Source organism: Lonchura striata, chromosome 11, assembly GCF_046129695.1.
Source record: "Lonchura striata isolate bLonStr1 chromosome 11, bLonStr1.mat, whole genome shotgun sequence".
Lineage (NCBI taxonomy): Eukaryota > Metazoa > Chordata > Aves > Passeriformes > Estrildidae > Lonchura > Lonchura striata.
In genome coordinates, this window is record NC_134613.1 from 14,025,110 (window position 1) to 14,045,022 (window position 19,913).

Consider the following 19,913-nt stretch of genomic DNA (forward strand, 5'->3'; position numbering starts at 1 on the left):
GAACAAGAGAGCACCAGAGTCAGTTTGGGAGAGATTTCAAGCAGAAGATCCAGGAATGCTTTTGACTAAGGACTGATTGAGGAAATTTTAAAAATCTGTCAATCAACTCTAGTAAGAAAACCTCAAAATTTCTGATGCATACTAGCTAATTCTGATGCAAACACTGAAAACAGGATTTTTTATTAAAAATCCTAATTTTATCTATAAAATGAGAATGGAATCCCATGTAAAATTTAGATTTATGACCCACTGCTCTGGTGGGTGAGAAGTCCTGGAGGTCAATGGGAATTATGGCAGTGTGAGAACTACAGGATCAAGTTATATTCTATTATTATGAAGTCACATGATGTTTATTTTTATAGTCTTGATCAGTATGATTTCACTCAGCATTCATTACAAAGTCACATATTTTTCTGTAAAATTTCACTATATCTGGTCTAAAACAGCTCAAGTTCAGCAGTTGAGGTTTAGTGCTAAAGTGTATCCAACCCACACATCACAGAATTACTTAACAGCATCTACATTCCTAGGAGTGTACTTACGCTGTCCACAGTGAGTTCCTGTGTATCCCTTCTGACAGAGGCAATGGTCATCACTGCAGCTACCCCCGTTCATGCACCGGATGTTACAGTGTTGGACTTGAAAGGAAAAAAGATTTTCCTCAGTTAAATCAAACCAGTCAGAAACACTTTACTGTTTGCTAAAGGTAAACATTTACCTTTTTTTTTTTTTTTTTTTTAAGGGACTGATTCTGTGAACCAGAAAGTTTTAGGAGTCAACAATGCACATTTTATGACAGATACAGAAAATGGCACTACAGAACAGAATATAGATTTACAGCCCCTAAGGAATATAGGACATGATGCATGATGCACTCTCTAATTCAAATGAAGTCAAAGGCATTTCATATGAGCATAAATCCTCAACATTTACTTCCTAGTTCGCAATTATGAGAAAAAGCCTCCAATAAGGGAAAAATACTAAACTTCTGGCAGACAGCACCATTAGAAAGGGAGTTTTATCATCTGGGAAGCGGGGGAGGGAAGTATTGAAGGGAAGCATGTAAGGAAGCTTCTGAAAACAGCCCTGTTCTGCTAACACATGCAACACAACAAGCTGACCTGGCCAAGTAGGATTTCTTGCATAAAAAAGAGAAATAACAGAGTTATTTCTTTCTGTATGCCAGCTGTGGGCTCACCCCAACAGTAGAGCTGCTGTGCTTGTGAGCTGCAGAGCTCCCAGATAGCCCTTCCCCAGAGCCAACAACCTTTCCCTCCCAAGGGCAGAGGCAGGGGAGCAGCAGTACTCCTCCTCAGCTGCAGCCCTACCACTTATAATGCCTAACAGACAGCTTAAGCCCCATGCCAGTAAAACATAATGTCTCTGAGTAATTTTTCTAGTAATAAGGGCAAATATAGCTCTTAACTATATGTTGGGAGCAACTAAAAGTCTGTCAGGCTCTTCATAAGGCATAGAGAAGTGGGCAGGTCTCCCAGCAAAGCGAAGTCCTTCCTGCTGTCCAACACAGCTGTGAACTGGGGCCTGCACTCCAGTAAGCAGCTGGGAAATGGCTTTCCTCTTAATGGGAACCACATGAAAGGCTCCTCCCCAGATAGGATTACAGTCTGATCAGCAGCTCAGTAGATTGTAGATAGAGCACTGGATACCTACACCACGCTGTCTGAAATGTTCAAGACTGAAAAATGGAAATTGCATGTCCAGTCAGAGCCTGAAGCTAACAGGTGCCATGCCAAACACCAAATTTTTCATCTCACACAAAACCCTGAGGCATAGTTTGGCTTTTAACAGTTCAGAAGTATATGAATATAATTCTTTTTTCAAGTAGAAATAATAATTTTAATTGTACTGCCTTCTATAACAATATGATTCCACAAAACAGAAGTAAAATATACAACTGGAGAAAGAATTTAAAGTAAACTAGCATCTAAAACACTAGTAACCTTAATTCTTCAATTAAAAAAGCAAAAACTGTGTATTACATTTCTTATGTGTCTAATAGTTATTACACATCTTTGTTCTGCTTTGGATGTACTTCAGTACTTCAAGCAACAAAAATGTACCAACATTTCTTAATAAAAAGTAAAATTGTCTGCAAATGCAGAGTGAATATCTGGTTAAGATTTTTGGACAATGTCCTAAGTAGGTCAGAAAAAGGTGTATAGTTACTTTAAAATGTGTAGTTCAACTAGCTTTATACAATCTTAGAAAAACAGAGGGGATTACAAAAAGCATAGGAAATGATATCATCTGTCAAGCAGGGAAGGAACTTAAAAACCACAAACTGATTTCAATTAGAGCAAGCTATGCCAAGAGCTAATTTCCATTCCCACATGAAGACCAAAGTTATTTAAGTAGTTTGAACTACATTTGAGATTAAAAGGTTAACAGTAGCTTAAATTATAATTTTCATATTATCTGTTCATGTATACATAAAGTATATTTCCTCATTTTGGGATACACAAAGTTTCCATAACTTGTCTTACTGCTTCTTAAAATAGCTTTTTCAAGGTAAAATACTTCTTCCTCCTTTTAAAACTAAAATCATTATGGGAGACTGCTGGGACACCCAGTCATCCTTACTTAAATGAGCCATTTAAATCAGTGAGCTTTCTCTCCTATTACCAGGCAAGAGGATCACTGACACAGTCAGTAAACTAATAACTTATTTTCTGCCCTCTTTTGTGGGAATGTTGGAAAGAGTACTTCCAAAATCATACAGACTATTCTGTAATATTATCCTTCCAAAAGTTTATAGAAACACATTCAAAGGCTGTCTGGAGCTCAGATGATGATGTTAAAAATGCATTTTTGAAAACTAGCATATTAATGCAGGTCCAGGTTTTCTTTTCTCAGCTATATCAACAATTCCATTAATGTCAGTGGAGATATTCCGGTAAATGAAACAACCTGTTCCAAGGTATCACAGAGACTGACAGAGACTCAAAGAAAAAGCACAGAATTACTATAAGGCTGGTAAACGAATGCATATAGCTTTGCCTTATCTTGGCATGCACAGGAAATGTTAACATTAATAAATGGTTGCTTTTAATCAATTATTGTTCTTTTTCACATCCAATTTGTAAACAGTCTGCGCTGGAAATGTCTGAAGTCAAAACAGGAATTACTGCAGGAACACAACTTTATAAATCTGCAAAAGAGCCAGCAAAACCATACATATCCACACAGGCTTTGTGTGTGGGCGACAGTTGTGTTTTTTATCAAAGTGCTGCCCTCTTAAGCACAACAATTCCTGACTTTTTAAATAAATACCCAGCAAAACCGAGTAAAGACTTCATCACACCCAGAAGACTACCACAAGCAGAACCGCTGATGAAACGTGCAGGAGCTCACCAAGCAGACGAAAGGCACCACCGGTGCTGTCCACCCTGCGATCCCACTGGGAAACGTGAGGTGGGAGCTCCGCGGGACCAGCGCGGCCAGCGGGCACGGCCGGCCCTGCCTCTGTGCCCCGGCCGAGGAAGCGCTCCCACCCGGCCCGCATGACGCAGGGCTTTGCCTGCCAGGAGCTGGGAACAAGAAATGACAGCCGCATCGCATCCCAGATGCTCGGCGTGCTTTCTCTGTCGAGCGACTGACTCAGGAGAGAGGTGGCAGCTGGCGCCAAGGCGGGACACGAGCCTGCTGCCCCACAGCCCTGCACAAGGCATAGGCAAAACCCGCAGTACACGCAAAAACTCTGGGAACATTCGAAATTCAAGCCCTTACAGCACCTCTGACAGTAGAATATAACGGATGGGGCTGAGCTCCAGGTTTTACTGTCATTGAGCAGACATCTCCCACAGCACCCGAGGAGCAGGGTCCCAGGCTCAGTCCCACAGCACGGGCAGTCCCTGAGGAAGACTCCGGGCAGGAAGGCTCTGAGGAGGAGTTCAGTCCTCGGCTGTGCCTCTGATGCTGCTGGCAGGGAGCCGAGCAGGCCCTGCTCTGGACATGGACACTCCATGCCTCCACAGCCATCACCCAGACACCTACCACAGCTGCCCCTGTCACAGCTCCCTTTCTTCAGGGACAGCTCCATCAGCGGATGCCTTCCCTGTTTCAGCCAGCCAAAACCATTCTGCCTACAGAGACAGACCTGACCCATAACCCTGGGTCAGCCTGACACCCTCCTCCTGGTTTGCCCCCTGCTCCCAGAGGGGCAGAGCAGCAGCTCTAACACGGCAGGATCACAGAGCATGAATGGAGCCAGGCTGCAGCAGCGATGGCACGGCCACGGCAGCCACAGCCCGGGCGCTGTGAAGCAGCTGGCACCACAGAGCTGGCAGAGCACGGAGCACAGGACACCTCCCACAGCACAGAGTGCTGCACAGCCACACGCAGGTGCACCTGCAGTGTCAGAGCACCCGCACATCACAGCCAGCAGCAGGGAGGCCTCCACACTTGGCACTCTTATCTCCAAGCCTGCTGTAAGCACACCCAAAAATTCTCTAATTACAAAGAAATAACCACTACTCAGCCAGTAAGTTTACTGATGTCACTAAAATCCCTGCTGAGAAAACCACTGGTTGATCTTTTCAACCACAAATCAGATTCCTAAAGCTGACTCTTAACCAGAAAAGTCCCAGCAACTGACCTGTATGAAAATCAAATTTGGAGGCTTTGTTTTGCTCCCAAATCCATATGCTTTCCAGTCCACATTAAATATTTTGACAGACAACCAGAGTATAAGAGTCACTGCCAGTTCAGTTTCTATCTATGGATGTACCTGCTAGAAAATCCAGGCCCACTACTGATTGTTTAAGTACTGAAGACACAATAGCTTAAAATATCCAAAGGACATCTCACATATCAGAAGCTATACACTTAATTCTAAGAAATCATGGCATTTTCACTCATATTTGCTATTTTTATTTTGCATGTGACAAACACGTACCATTTATATTAGATTTTTAATTATTTAATTAGACTTTTTCTTATTTTAAAAACATATAATTAAAATAAGGTCTAATGAATGCATATTCTGACAAAATATTAACTGTTACCAAAGGTAGTTGACAGTAACCATTTGATGTCAAACAGTACTTTTTATGTTTACTTTGTTTTCTAATTGCAGATCTAAGTCATTGTGGCCTATTGTGTAAATACATATTCATGAGTTTTGTCTACAGTGCCAACAGCACAAATGACTTACATAAAGTATGTTCTGTAAGTACTAATGATGTGGTAAATCATAAAAATATTACACATGACTGCACAGAAGCAGTGGAGTCTCTTTTCTCTACAACTTACCAGACACTTTTGCTTTTAGAATTGGCCACATACAGAAAATGTATCTTATATTACTGCAGAAATTGAACAATTCCAACGAAGGCTAAAACTATGGAGATCAATGGTAGAATATTTCAGAAAAAGAACTACAAGAAGAATCAAAAACTTTACCCTATTTTTCTTTTGAGTCTTGTGACTCCAGTGGGGCCAAAGAAAAAAATGAGGTAAGGCCCACTTGTTCCTGCCAAAGGTGCCAAAACATGTAAAAGATGCAGAGATGTATGTCTCCTTTTGTGCCCCAAAGGGTACTTGGGAGAAGGTCATACCTTCCTTTACTGGCTTACAGGATTAAGCATAAGCACCTGGTAAAAGAGTAGCTGCAAAGCAAGGCAGGAGCACACCACCACACACATTTGTGCAGCACTTTACACCCTTCCCTCCCTCCAGTGCTCTCTGGAGCTCCACATCTTCCCCGTGCTGCCCTCTCCCTAACATACATCACAGAAGCATGAGATGGGATGAACTACAAAGAACAATGTTTACCATTTTAGTACATGCCATTCCATTACACTCTGCAATTGTTAATGCTTTTCCACTGTTATTGCATAAAAACGATGATAAAACCACAAACTGAAATGGTCAGTTATGTGGGAAACTCTTATCAACCAGGAAAGCAAAAAAATGGCAAAGTAAAAAATAAGAAGCAAAGCAGACCACACACTGAGTCTCAAGATACTCAGAACTAAAAGGATAACCACTTTGCATAATATTAGAGACCTCAGCTGAGTGCATCCCCCACTGACTTCTGTTAATATGTTGTTCAGGTAGTTACAGGCATTTGTGGGAACCAGTCTACCCCAAAATTCTTTCCAGAAACTTCACATGTCATAAAAAAATCTAAATCATGTACATTATAAGAGACAAGAACCATGTTCAAATGAGAATACAGAGTACTTTGCAGTTGACATTTCAGATATGAATCCTACTCTATATCAAACACTCAACTCATGTTTAGCCATTGAGTTCTCCGTTCATTGAATGAATTCAATTTTACTCATTTTATCCTGGCTCTGGGAAACCTTCCTTGAAAACTTGAAATACAAACATTTCTAGGAAAAGTCATCTGTCTGAAAAGTTTCATTTTCAAAGAATCTTTGTTTTTCTGATGAAAAGCTATTCCACTTAAAAACTTGAGCAACTCTGTACCTCTAATACCTACAGAAGTGTCACCTGAAGTAAGCATTAGATTCAGAAGATACACACTGAGCCTGGCAAGGAAATGCTCTAAAGCTTGTAGGTCTAGGTATTAGCATACAGCATACATAGTGTCTGGTTTATAATCCTTGAAGTCTGAAGGAAATTCCAAAGCATGTCAAGATCAGCCAATTGTCAAGAGTTGTCTCTGTCATTACAACTTTTGTCATATACATGCTCATGTCTACCAGTGAACAGAGATATTTTCCAGAAAACAAGGAGGACTAGGATTAGTGTTACAAAGTGGCAAATGAAAATAGCTTCTAATAAGACTGATTTGGGTTTGATTTGGCAAAAAAAAGAAGTGTCTCCAAAAGCCCATCTCTGAGTCATTCTTCAGTTTCATCATAGAAAGCTACACTTTCCTTCCTGTGGTAAAAGTATGTCTGGTGACTCAGAGGTTATTTGTCTTAAATACTGACCACTGAACTATTTTACATATCTTAGTAGCTTCACAGACTCAAAAGAGTAATATCAGACACACAGAAGAAATACTTACTTGATTTTGAACCACAGGAGGGGGCTATCTGACCATTTGGGCATGTGCACATGTTTGGTCTAGAGCAAAATCCATCCCCACAGGAATGTCTGCAGATTGCTATTAAGAAAACATAAATGCCTTTAAAATATGTCTCAAAAACCTCAAGCACATAAAAAAACACCTGATAGAAAATTCAGTACCATAACATAAATACCCACAAATTCATTAAACCGCATACAACAGATCCCAAAACAGTTCCTCCTGTTGATCTGCATCTTTACAGGGAGCAGCTAAGACCTAGACCTTCACCATCTGCTATGAAAAGGTCTGGGAACATGCCACAGGCCACACTAGATATGGGGAAATTTCCTTGGAAAAGTGAAACTGTTGTCCATTTTACCAGACCTTCTCAGAGGAAGGATGGCACTGAGGCAGCAACATAATGCTTTCTTTATTTCTGCACCACACACAGACAAGAGCAGTATGCTGCTGCAGGGTCTCTGGAGAGAGTCTTATCAGCCTTGGGCAAAGTGCCTTTAGGAATTATTTCTGGTACACTCTTCTACTACACATGAATATGCATACAGCTCTGTGATGTATGCATATATTTATATCCCTACGTATATATTTCAGGAATATGGTCCAAAGAAGTGAAGAAAATGCATTTGCTGGGCTGATACTGTTGCCTCCTTCCATTCATTTAAATAGATTAACATATTTCACTCATTCCCAAGAGTTCACACACCCCTTGGAACCCTTTACTACAGACTTAAACAGAACATTTGGATGAGATTCATATTTTGTTAAATACTGGTATCACATCACCATGTTGTAGCCCATGAAACTTTGTATATTAGCTTAATATAGTTTAAATGGTAAAGCAATCATGTACAGCTGCTATTGAAAACATACAGAAACACATTTCAGTTCTGGTATACAATTAAAACCACCCTGAGACACAGAAGGACAAAGATAAACATCAGTCATAACACATAACCAGATTAACTTACGGACTATGCATTGGTTTCCACCAGGTAACGTTTTCCATCCAGGGCAGCAGTAGGCATTGTAACGTGATCCACACACATTTGGTCTGGAATAAAATAAAAAGGATAAGGATGAATTCTTATTTTTTACTCAGAAATATGTTTTAGAAGTAGAAACATAAAATGGAAAAGGTAAATCAATATATATTGACTGATATCAATCAAATGCAATATACATTTCATTAATTAAATTTAGAAGTGTTGTATGTTTTTGGCCTGTAGTTGTTGGGGTTTTTAGGTAACATACACTTCTATAAATTAAAGATTACATTACAAGCACAAAATCGAATCAGTAACATCTGAACAACAGGAGTAGATTGGGGAAACCTTGTCTCATAACACTCCATATCTGAAGAAGTAAGCACCCAGGTTTTTTGAGCAAAATTCACACTTAAATGAAAAATAAGCATCCAGCATCATTAATAACCACAAACTAAATCTAGTGGTCTTTGAGCGGGAATTTTTAATCTTCCTGTTGCTTTCTTTTCCTTACTCTAAAGCACTATTACTGGTCCCTATCTTTGCCATGAACAAAATTATGTATATGTGAGTGAAACATGCCAACAAGAACAGTAGCCAAATAAATGTGTCAAAATATGTTAATTCTTCATTAGAAAAAATTACTTACTACCAAAACTAATCAAGGATGTGGGTGCATGTGGTGATAGGGTCCTATGAAATGAGTATGAGGGGCCTACTGCCCTCCTTAAATAATGTACCCACAGGAATTTTTCTTTCCAACCCATTCCTCTCATCCACATTAACCCTTCCAAACAACTTTATTACTAGAGTTTATGACAATTGAAAGTTGACAGGACATGACACTATTCCTATCATGATAAAAATAGAAAAGTTGAAATTATTCTATGTCCCTCATATATAAAGGGACAATAGATTGTTTTTAATCTATCTTATCCTATTTATTTGATGCATCTATCCATGCAAATAAAGCTGGTAAGAATACTTTCAAAAATGGGAACATGTGCCTTCTTTTGTTATACGCTTAATAATCTTAGCAGAGGAAAATTTTACAACCTCTGTTAATATTGTGAGCAATTACTCTATAGATTAATGCAGCTAGAACAAGCTAGAAACTTCCTAGGAACTGCTATATTAAAATATTGTATACAGATTTAAATGTTTACTGTTTTAAGAAGAGTTCTCTATCATTATTTTGTCCTTAATCTTTCAGAAAGTTCTTCATTGCTAGCATTGCAATGTCTAAGTAAACAATAGTTACTTCATATGGTGAGGCCACTTAAGACAAACAATCTCAATATATACAAACATTTCCTTATGCACGTTTTCTAACTAACAAAAGTTATATACTCTATTTATTTAGGGATATACAGTACTAATGCAATTTCAAGTATCCTGATTACAGCAATTTCAGTTACACCTATTCTTTCCAACCATGGCCAGAAACCATTTAAGTCAAAGCAAGCACTACCATTACCTTCCACTGGTTCTGGATAATTACAAAGTAGTAACTGAGGTGAATGTGAGGAACACAATTGGACTTGTTGCAGGGTCCTTTTCCCTTCCTGCAACTGCTGTAACAGACTCAAAGTCTTATTCATTTAATTCCAATGTATTCAGTTTTAGTAATGTCAGCTACTTCCCTGCAGGGCTATAACCATGCAACTTTCCTAGAGTTCCCTATTCATCAGTGCCAAATGTTGCTCCACAATCATCTGCCAAGTAAGACTGGCAAGCAGACAAGTGAGATTGCTTTTCACCTTCCCCAGTCAGAAGAAATAATGGAACTTATTAAGACAGATATAATGGGTTTGTTGCTACCTGTTACAACCTATGGGCATAAACCACTCATTTCCACTTCCAGCTGGTGAGGATCTATAGAAGGCTGACCATAAAGTGATGTTTATGTAGTCTGTCAAATTTCAGTCTCAGCAAGTATGTGGCTTTGGGGACCATCTGGTCCACGTTAAGAGTCAGAACAGATTTCTGTGTCACAGAGAAACCTGGTTTTAAAAATCTTTTTCCAAAATGGGACTCTGGAAAACCTAGATGTGCCAGCAACCATGAAGTCAGAGACCCTGAGAGCCTTGAGGCTGTCCACAGGGTAGGCTAAGCCATACAACCAGGAGCCTCCAACTCCTGTGCAGTGTGCTTAGGTTTGAAAGAAAAAAAGTCATCAAACTGTACTTCCATGGAACAGTTTGAGCCTGACAAGTGCATTTTCCAGTGGAACACTTTTTCGTCAGAAAGCTGCTGTCTAGCTTATAAAAGAAACCTATATTAAAGTCTGAACGTTGCTTCTTTGAGACAGAGGGAATGTTCTTAAATCATGCATATTTGTAAAATTACTTTGAAAATAATTAATTTTGAAGGTTAAATTAATCGATATTTATGAGGTGATCAGACACTATAGCAATAAATCCCCATAAATAAAGTATTCAAGGCAATAATAAATAATCTACCTCATGTAAAATCATGGAATACATCAATCAAATTGTAAAGGCTCTGTCATGACACCTACTTTGAACAGTTACCCACTGTGTGTTACATATAACATATTTTCCTGTTGATATTATAAGGTATGAATACTAAAGAAGTGCTTTATATTCTTATAAAACTGTTTTCCTGAACAGCACTAGAAGCAGAATTCAGTTATGAAATCTGATTTGTAATGATAGAATAAGCAAAAACTTATCTATATACCCTGAAACTACCTACAGCACCTTCTTTTCACTTCAAAGCCCAGAGAAGGAATAAAGAATCTCATAACAAAGAACAAATATGTTACCATTGAAATTTAAAAAAAAAAAAAAAAATCTGCTTTATTTTAGAGACACTTAATGAACTTGTAAAGTATAGAAGTATTTCTGTAATGGCATGGTGCTGAGAGATAGGATGGCTGATGCCCAGATTTTCATCAAAGATGTCCAAATTAAACAAGATATTATGTCTTTGATTAATGATATGCAAGTAGAAATTCAGTAGCAAAGTGAGTTGAATTATCAAAAGACATTAGACATGAGTCATCAACTAGAAAAATCTTGGAACAGAGAGAAAAAGGTTCATCTGAAAATTCTGATACCTAACACTGGAGAGTGATAGGTTTGCACAGATATTGACAGCACCTGCATGCACCAAACTAGCAGATATTCTTTCAGAAACAGCCACGGGGCCCTACACCCGTTACCGAGTGAAGCCGCGCGGGTCCCTCCCGGGTGTTGGGGGATGAGCGGGCAGAGATCGGCTCCTCGAGCTGCATCACCGCCTCCGGCTGGCACAGCCTCTCAAATAAAAGGTAATAAAAGGTCTCCTTTCTCCGCACAACACTGATGTCACCCACGGAAAGGACAGGCTGGATCTGTCCGTCCCGTGCTTCCAGAGCCCTGGCTCAGCAGGGATGTGAGGCTGCCCGCCTGCCCCGACCTGCAGCCGCTACCCAGGCACTGCGGGTGGGTCGGCAGAGTGGGCACACACAGCTCAAATAATGAGACGCAAACCATGCTAAGCTTGGCAGAGTCTTCTTATCAGCTGTAACCAGGCAGCGAGGGTACATGACAGCCAGAGAAGTGAGAGAGACGTTCAAAAACCCTGTGTGAAGCCGGCAGGAACACCCAGCCCGGGAATGGCGGGGCAGCGCTGGGACTGCCCTCCCCGGGGTCCCGGCAGCGGCACGGCCGGAGCTGCAGCCTGCCGGGGGAGGGCTCATTCTCTCCATCCCCACTCTGCCCTGCCTGTGACCCCTCGAGGAAATTACAGCCCTCTCCGGAAGAAAGCATTGCCCATCTGCGACTCCCATGGGAGGAAGAGTTTCTGGCACTGCTGTGAGCGAGGCTTCAGGCAGAAATTTTGTCAGCAGCGCTGCCATGCACCGGCCAACGCTGGCGTAATCCGCGCTGAATCCAACCCAAAGCACGGGTCTCAAATAAATTAGACAGAGACCAGACAGAGTGGGAGAGACCAAGAGAAACAGCTGACCACCAGTTAGAGAGCTGGGATGCAGGGATTCTGGGAAAGGTTTCTCATCGCTCCCTCAACTCGTTTTTCCTCTCCCTAGGAAAACACATGGGGATTCTTCCTTGCAAGAGAACGTTTCATGAACAACTTCTATTAACTATTTGGCTGCAGTGGTTAGCATATGACTCGGTTTTCTGGCAGAAAAATACAATTTAAAGCAGTATCATCAGCCAGCAGATGTTTTTAGAGAATGCTTTGCCTATTTTTCTTCTTATGTGGGTAACTCTGGTAGCTGCTAAAACTGTACCCAGAACTATTTGCTGATCATTTCCACATAAAATTGGAGTGATGTTTCCAGCCTTGCACTGGGCAGTTAAAAAGAATTACAAACTGCACCTGAAAAAATGGGAGGCTGGTCTTAAAAATCTGCTTGTTAACGCTCCAGAATGTGATAAAGAATAGCTTTTACTAGTAGGTTTTAAGAGACACAAAATCAGATCTATACTTTTTGCTGTAAACCAGCTTTATGTACCTACTAAACTTCTCAATGTCTCAGAATAAATACAAAATGCACAGACTGGAGCAGCTCAGCTGACTCCACTGGAGTTTTACTCCACTTTCCCACAGAATCAAGAACTTCCATTGCCAGATATAGTCCAAATTTCAGTGAACGAAGCAATGAGCAACCTCATTTAAGTTCACCCTGCTCTGAGTGGGTGTTGGACCACTTGGCATTCCAAGATCCCTCCTCACTTAAATGACACAAGCCAAGTATGCATAAATTAGAGGTCGGTATCTAAAGCACCTCCTTTAGCTGTGCTGGCACCTACCCCCTCCTCCAAGGAGTAGAGAGCAAAGCAGAACTGGGAAGGGAAGATGTGGTTCCTGAAGCTATTTATTTCAATCATATAAAAGGAAACCCAACAAAACTATGCTATACTCTGGAACAAACATAAAATTTAACTTCTATCATACTATAAAGAATAAGCAAAATATGTTTTTTACATACAAAGGATTGCATCTGATGTACTCATTTTTACACTGCAATAAGCAAGCTTGTGCCGTGCAGAGAGCCTAATATGATAACTGCTTCTCACTCTGACAGTAAGGATACTGCTGTCCCAGAATCCTGGCTCAGTTCAACTAAAAAAATAACATGCTGAGCAGCTCTACGGGTATCTTTGGCTCTGGCCAGAAGTTCAAAATTACATGCAAGTTTCCTGCAGCAACAGGAACACTTTTCTGACCCTAACCTCCATCACACTGTGACAGCTAAATACAGCAATCCAACAACAGCATTGACATTAAGAGAATTCTTCCACAATTGCTCTGAAAATCCAACCCTGTCTTTTGCAGGGACACGCTCATCTAACCTGACAGCCAGGCATTGTTCTCATTCATAGCCAGGGACAGACGCGTTTCTGGCATGTATTCCTTCATTGTTCCACTTGAGAATGTCAACGGGTCCAGTTCAAAACCCATCTACATGGCCGTATAAGACACGTAAAGTACATCACCACAAGCAACTATCTGCTGGGCCAGACAAGCGAGCGGATAAAGAGGAAGGATCCATCAGGTACTTCCTTAAAACACACACCAAAAAAAACCCACAAACTAAAAAGATATATTCAGAAGACAAGAAGTCTTTTCTATCTGGTAGCACTAAAAACATCCCATGGGAAATGGATGTAACTGTGGGCTAAGGCAACACTTAGCAGTCCAGATGTCACTTCCAGAACAGGAGGGGAACAGGGAGAGATCATTTCACACCTCCAGGTCTACTCCCCACACACACCATGTACCCACTAATGGTTACTGAGGGGGCAACCCTCTAACAGTTTCCCAAGGGAAAGCACCCAGGGAGTTCAGTATTTCCACCAGCCCGTGCCCAAGCTGAGCAGCAGCACAAGGGCTGGTGTGGGGCATGCTGGCCATACAAACCCAAGACCAGCCAGCCCCTTGTGAGGTTTCCCTAGAGGCTGTAGTTTGTGCTGGTACCACCCACCATCCCCCATGGAGGACACCCAATCCTTTAGGGAGTCTCTTACACCTGACACTTGCATCAACACTGTCAGAGAATGCCCTTAGGTGTTAAGCAGTGCTATTAATTTGTGTAGTAAGTGCTCTCCCTTAGGCTACTGAAGATTTATTTTAGGTAAGTTATCAGTACTTCTACTTTCACTACACATTATTCTACCCTTTGTATCTCTCTTGCTGGGACAGTGACTCCACATTTTCAAAAGGCCACTTACCTGCACATCTGCTATAAGGAAATAGGAAAACCCTGTTTTAGTTATATTGTCCCTAGCAGACACTGGTAATTTACTCTGTACACAGGGAAGATAAAAAGATGGAATATTAGTGGGAAAAAAAGAAGAAAAGAGAGAGGAAAATAATGTTCCTGAAAGGAAACAAATTTTAGTTTGAAACCTCCGCTGAACATCACTGGATATTCTGATGTCCTCCAGCAAAATATGAGAGAGAGGGAAGCTTGAAAAAGAGGATGAAAATGATTATGACTGTAGACAAAAGAACTGTGGCTTTCATTTGGTATTTCTGAAGCTATAATGGTCATGAATCATTTCATAAAATGAGAAGTAGAAAGGAAAACAACAGATTCTCCAGCAAGTCAACATCGAAAATATTTTTCCAGATAAAAGCTAGACCTCCTTCATACTTCAGTGAAGATCTATAAGCAAAACCAGAAGGCAGAGGTTTTAATTTAACAAGCCATATTTTACATCCCAATGTACCTTCCAAAGAGCCCAACTTTACTGAACTGTTATAAAACCCCAAATGATTGTCCTCATGCCTCTATCTGCACACCAGCCTTAGCATGAGTGAGGCTGTTCAGTAGGTCTGAAATACTTTTAAAAAGATTAAACAAATAAAACTAGGTGGGAAAGTCAGAATGGATGAGAAGACAACCAAAGGAGACATGTAAGATTGAAAAGCTAAAAATATATTTCCCAGCACAGTGCAATGGTTAATCAGAAACACTCCAGGCCACAGTTGCTCCATTCTACAGAAATGTTTACTAAGTCTGGGGAGCAAGACCAAAGTGACAGACAGCCTCTATATCCTCTTCATCTTTGGGGTTCAGGAGGGAGAAGAAGAAGGAGATGGGAGCCACTCTCATTGCAAAACAAAAAAGTCAATCATTAATTTCTTACTGTTTTCATATGTGAACATTCAAAGATCTCAAGGTCCTAAAATCTTATTTAAGTAGAGATAGCCTCCTGTTACCCAGTGTCTACCCATTTCTACCAAGAGGAGATTTTCCTAGTGATCCATACAGCTAAATATTTGGGGTCTTTCATTTTGGGTAATACTGTTCTATCAATCACATTGCTCAGTCCATGAACATATTTAAATTGACTCTTGTCAAAAACAGTATTGACGCTCATACACTAAACATTCAAGTTTGCAGCACAGAAGAGGAATGACAAAGACTGTCCTAAGTGAGCAGCAATGCTGAGCAACACACCACAGGAAAGGAAAATAAACATACAGGGAAACAGAAGCTGTAATCTTATTTGATAAGGACAGCTGTAAGTGAAGTTGACAGAAAGACAGCTCCTGCCAAGCTCTGACCCAGAGATCCTCCCTTTGCTCCCATATCAACTGAGAGCAGCCCTATGCTTACTTCAAGTCTGCATCCTCAAGCCCAGCACAGCCCCAAAGGTTCAGACACTGGTGTGAAGCTGCACAAAGAGCAGAACTTATACAGTGACCAAGGGAAACAGACCCAGGTGATACAGAATCTGATGAACAACTTGTGGAACCACTACTGAACACAAAATGTATCCTGTGCGGCTCACAAGAGGGGAGAAGTCTACTTTTATAAAACCTAAGTAGGCTCTTGACTGAAGAAAAGTGCAACTATGCCTAGCCAGAGTTTCTTCTGTCTCCTCGAAACAATTCTCTCAGGAAACCTGCACTGCAAACTGCAAATTACTGCACCCTGCTCCAACAGGACACACTTTCTGCAGGTACTGTTCTTCCCCCAACTCTTCATGCCTCCAGTTTCTAAAGACAGTACACCCCTGTCTATAAAAGTTCAATTAAGCACTAACGAACTGAGATCAGAAAGTCACCACCACACAAAAGATTAGACAACTGCATACCAAATCCACAGAAGAAAAGTACTATTTGAAACACAAAGAAATAAACAAAATACTATCCATGACATCTCTTGTGTTTGAGTAAGGGCTATGGGATTAATCTGTTTCTAACCTGCCAAGCAATTATGTCATAGCAACAATCAGCCTTAAAGGACCCCTCAGGATGTACCTTCTTGAAGTGCTTTTGTGGAGACACAAAGTGACAACCTTGATGTGAAAGCTGTGACTGGTCCTGCAGCATCTGGGGCAGTGTAGCAGGCCAGCCTGATACAGCCAAGAGCTGAACAGACAAAAATGAATAAATAGATAAATAGATGAATGAGGGGAAGAAAGGAAGATAATTACATCCAGTCTTGCCTTCCTGATGTACAACATGTCATCTTGGCACAGTGGTGGTGGGTCACAGGAAACCTGCTTCACCTTAGTCTCCCAGGCTGATTTAACAACATTTCCAAAACAATCTTGTTTCATACAGTCTTTCAAGAATGCTGCTACACTGTTGATTGTAGCCTTTTTCTCTCTGCTTGCTCTATTTACGACCCATTACCATCAAATGGCAAGAAAGTAATTATCTAATCTATTTTTGGAGAGGCACATGGCACTTCAAAACCATTTGTGTCCCGCTACAATATGAGAAAGATCACAGAGAGGAAGACTGGCTAAACTGTCAGAAACAGAATGACATGTACCTCAGCCTCCCACTGAAAGGGAAACTACAATAGTATTCACCAAGAGTTTTAACCACAGGTTGCACTGGCACGCCCAAAATTAATAAAGTCCTAATTCTGCCTTACAAACTGTACAAGCCTAGAAGTCTTTCCCCAAAACTGATAAAGCAGAAATCAGATTAAGGCTGTGCCTTCTAAAAAGATGGTGTCCAAATAACACAGTTTGGATATCTAGACTACAAGGACTACAAAACCCTGAAGATTATTTACTTTTTACTGTTTTTCTCCTGCTCCACAAAGTCAGACCTACATGAAATCACATCACACCAAAGCAGAGGAAACACATATATGAGGCACAGTGCCAATATGTATGAACTCATTTCACTCCAGGACTAGATTTCCAAGGATCATGTAATACCAAAGACTTCAGTTTCCACACTAGGATATGCTGGAATAAAAGCTCTTCATCCTCCATATAAGCTTTATCCCACAGGCACAGAGGACTGGAAGGAGACCAGCCATGCCACCTGGAAGCCAGGTGAGTGCTGCAGCACATGGGGTATTACAGAAACGTGCATGTATTTTTAATTAAGTTTTTTATTTCCAAGTATTCAGGCTGTCTCCTGCCTGCAGAGTGGCATTGACAAGATGTGGCACCAGCAGCTGCCCAGAGGTGTGCAGGCCACAAGTGGCAAGAAAAATCTTTGAGGTTTTTCAGTATAAACAAATATTTACCAGTACAGAAAGTCTGCTTTCCTTCAGCAGGCTTTTAGTGGTAAAGATTGGTTTAAAAGGAAAACCAGAAGCCCTAATTATATAGCTGAACACTAGAATTAAATTATAGATTAATAAGATTATTATATTTCAGGGAGCACTGATGCACAAAAAGGACCAACTCCAACCAAGTTTACTCAGGGAAGTATATCAGTAAACCTGTGGACTTCATTTGAGATACCCAAACTAAACTGGTCCAAACAGCTCAATCCCCTGTTGAATAGTTTAATCCAAGACTTTTATGGATCCTTTTGGAGCCAACTATTCTGTTCTCCAATATTTGCTATCATTTCAACTTAATAAAAACAAGGAAATTAAATAATTCTTGCACAAATACATTCATTTAGTCTCCTAATTAGAAATATGTCGGAATTTAGCTATCTTGAAGAAATTTCAGTTCTTTCAAAATTCCTGCTATTTTTTAAGGAAATCATTGCTTTCTTTGGTCATTATACAGAGAAGAGACTGATAAACAAGACAAATATTGCTTAAAATGTTACTAAGAACTGAGTGATACTCATTAGTGTTTGAAGTCTTCTAGCATCATCAGAAATTGAGGAATCTTAATTAATTCTAAGATCTTTGGGTACAATATTTCTTGTATTCAGACAAATACTAATCAAAACACCAGTAAATTTTTTTTTTTGCTTTATATTTAAATGATTGAAACACATAGGAATGGTTGTCTTCAAGCATATATTGTTTAGAAAGAACTTCCTGTTCATGGCCAGCTTTGTGGAGTTTATTTCTTACAGAAGTTGACACTGCATTATTGGGTGCTTAAGGGGTAGCAGGATAATGGCTTGATGCCTTATAGCTCAGTACAGTAACATCTGTGATAAGTTCTGGGAATCTGGAGAAGTGTCTCACTAGCAGCTTCTTATTTTAACTTGCTGAATCACAATGGATTTCAGCAACATTTCCATGACCACAGAGTCTAGTTATGTTTTTTTTATAATTACTGCCTTTATTCTGATTGCTTTCTGATCACTTAGAGGCATCAGGCACCAGTACATAAATATATATTGAATAGGCCAAACACAGATGGCATTAAAGGACTTCACCATTAATGCCTCCAAAGCAGGATTGAGCCAAACTATATGAGCAGTAAGTGTAATGTCTTAAAATGAGAACATAAGAGGCACTTCCAAATAGTTTATAATTATTAAAATTAAAACATGCTTCTAGAATCATATTATACATTTGGACAGCTCATTGCCATAAACAATGAGGCAAAGGTCACACAGATGAAAGCAAACATCTCCTGCCAACAGCTTGCAGTAAAAAATGTTTAGTAGGAAAAATCATGGGAACTGAAACAGATCTTAAGCTTCTTCATTTTAACATGCAAGACCAATATGCACACACAGAATAACCTCAATACTTTCAAATGCTGTAAGACTTCCAGTAGTCATTATAATCAAACACACAAAATGACTGAAGTGTAAAACAGTTTTCTTTAAAAATGTATCCACACGTGCCTTACAATCAGAGCAAGAGTTCATTTCAAAATGAAAAGGAAGTCTTAGTCAACTGTAATAACATGAAAATAAAGTTTCCCAGCATCTGTTATGACTTGTATTACAATTAACAGATTCCCAAATGTATTTGTACTGATGAACATGTTAAAAAAATACTATGTCTTCTTGTAAAATCATATTTTTAGTGCTTTAGTCCTCCAATTACAATAAATAATGTATATACAGTTCCTATACATTCAAAATATGTTTTCCATCTGTCCTTCCAAATTTGTTCCAACCTTGTCTATTAGAATGACAATTCTTTTTTATTCACATTGTACAGTACAGTACCACACCTAAGAAACTGCTCACAACTTCTAAACTGGAAATATCCAGCAGGATTCACCCAATAATGATCAAAAGTACTCTCCTCCAAGCAATTAGGGAACTCTATATTCACCCTCAAATCAGGGTTACAAAAGGTCTAACAAGAAACCAAACTAATAATTTGTTTTGTCTTTTTCTCACTTCACCTGGCAAATTATTTCTTCCTTGTTAAAAATCTGCTTCCCAGGGGCACTAATTCATATTGGTAATACTCCAAAAAACTGACCAAGATACAGAATAACTAAAATTTATGTTTACACTATCTCTAGATTTGTAGATTACTAAGCAGATATATAACGCATAGATAACATACAATAAAAGGAAGAATTATTGCAAAGGACATAAAAGATGGCAGGCTTCTATTAAGTCTAAGAATAAATTCATAAGATTAAATACTTAACCTAATCCATTTTAGATTCCAAGAATAATTAACACTTGAAATATCATCCATGGATGCACTATGTCTGAACAGCATAGTTTAAAGTGACAGTTACACACACCAAAGAAATGTTATCCTCAGCTAACATGCCTCTAAC

At 39.8% G+C, this 19,913-nt stretch overlaps 1 protein-coding gene across 2 annotated transcripts in view; it reads right to left on the reverse strand.

Moving 5' to 3' along the window:
* FBN1 (fibrillin 1) overlaps positions 1-19,913 on the reverse strand; it is a 145,430-nt gene that overhangs the window by 123,225 nt on the left and 2,292 nt on the right. For both annotated transcript variants that reach the window (XM_077785902.1, XM_077785903.1), the window contains exons 3-5: positions 7,996-8,078; positions 7,004-7,102; positions 543-638 (exon numbers count right to left, since the gene is read on the reverse strand). In XM_077785902.1, the coding sequence (XP_077642028.1) occupies positions 543-638; positions 7,004-7,102; positions 7,996-8,078 (278 nt within the window). The remainder of the gene's footprint in view (positions 1-542; positions 639-7,003; positions 7,103-7,995; positions 8,079-19,913) is intronic.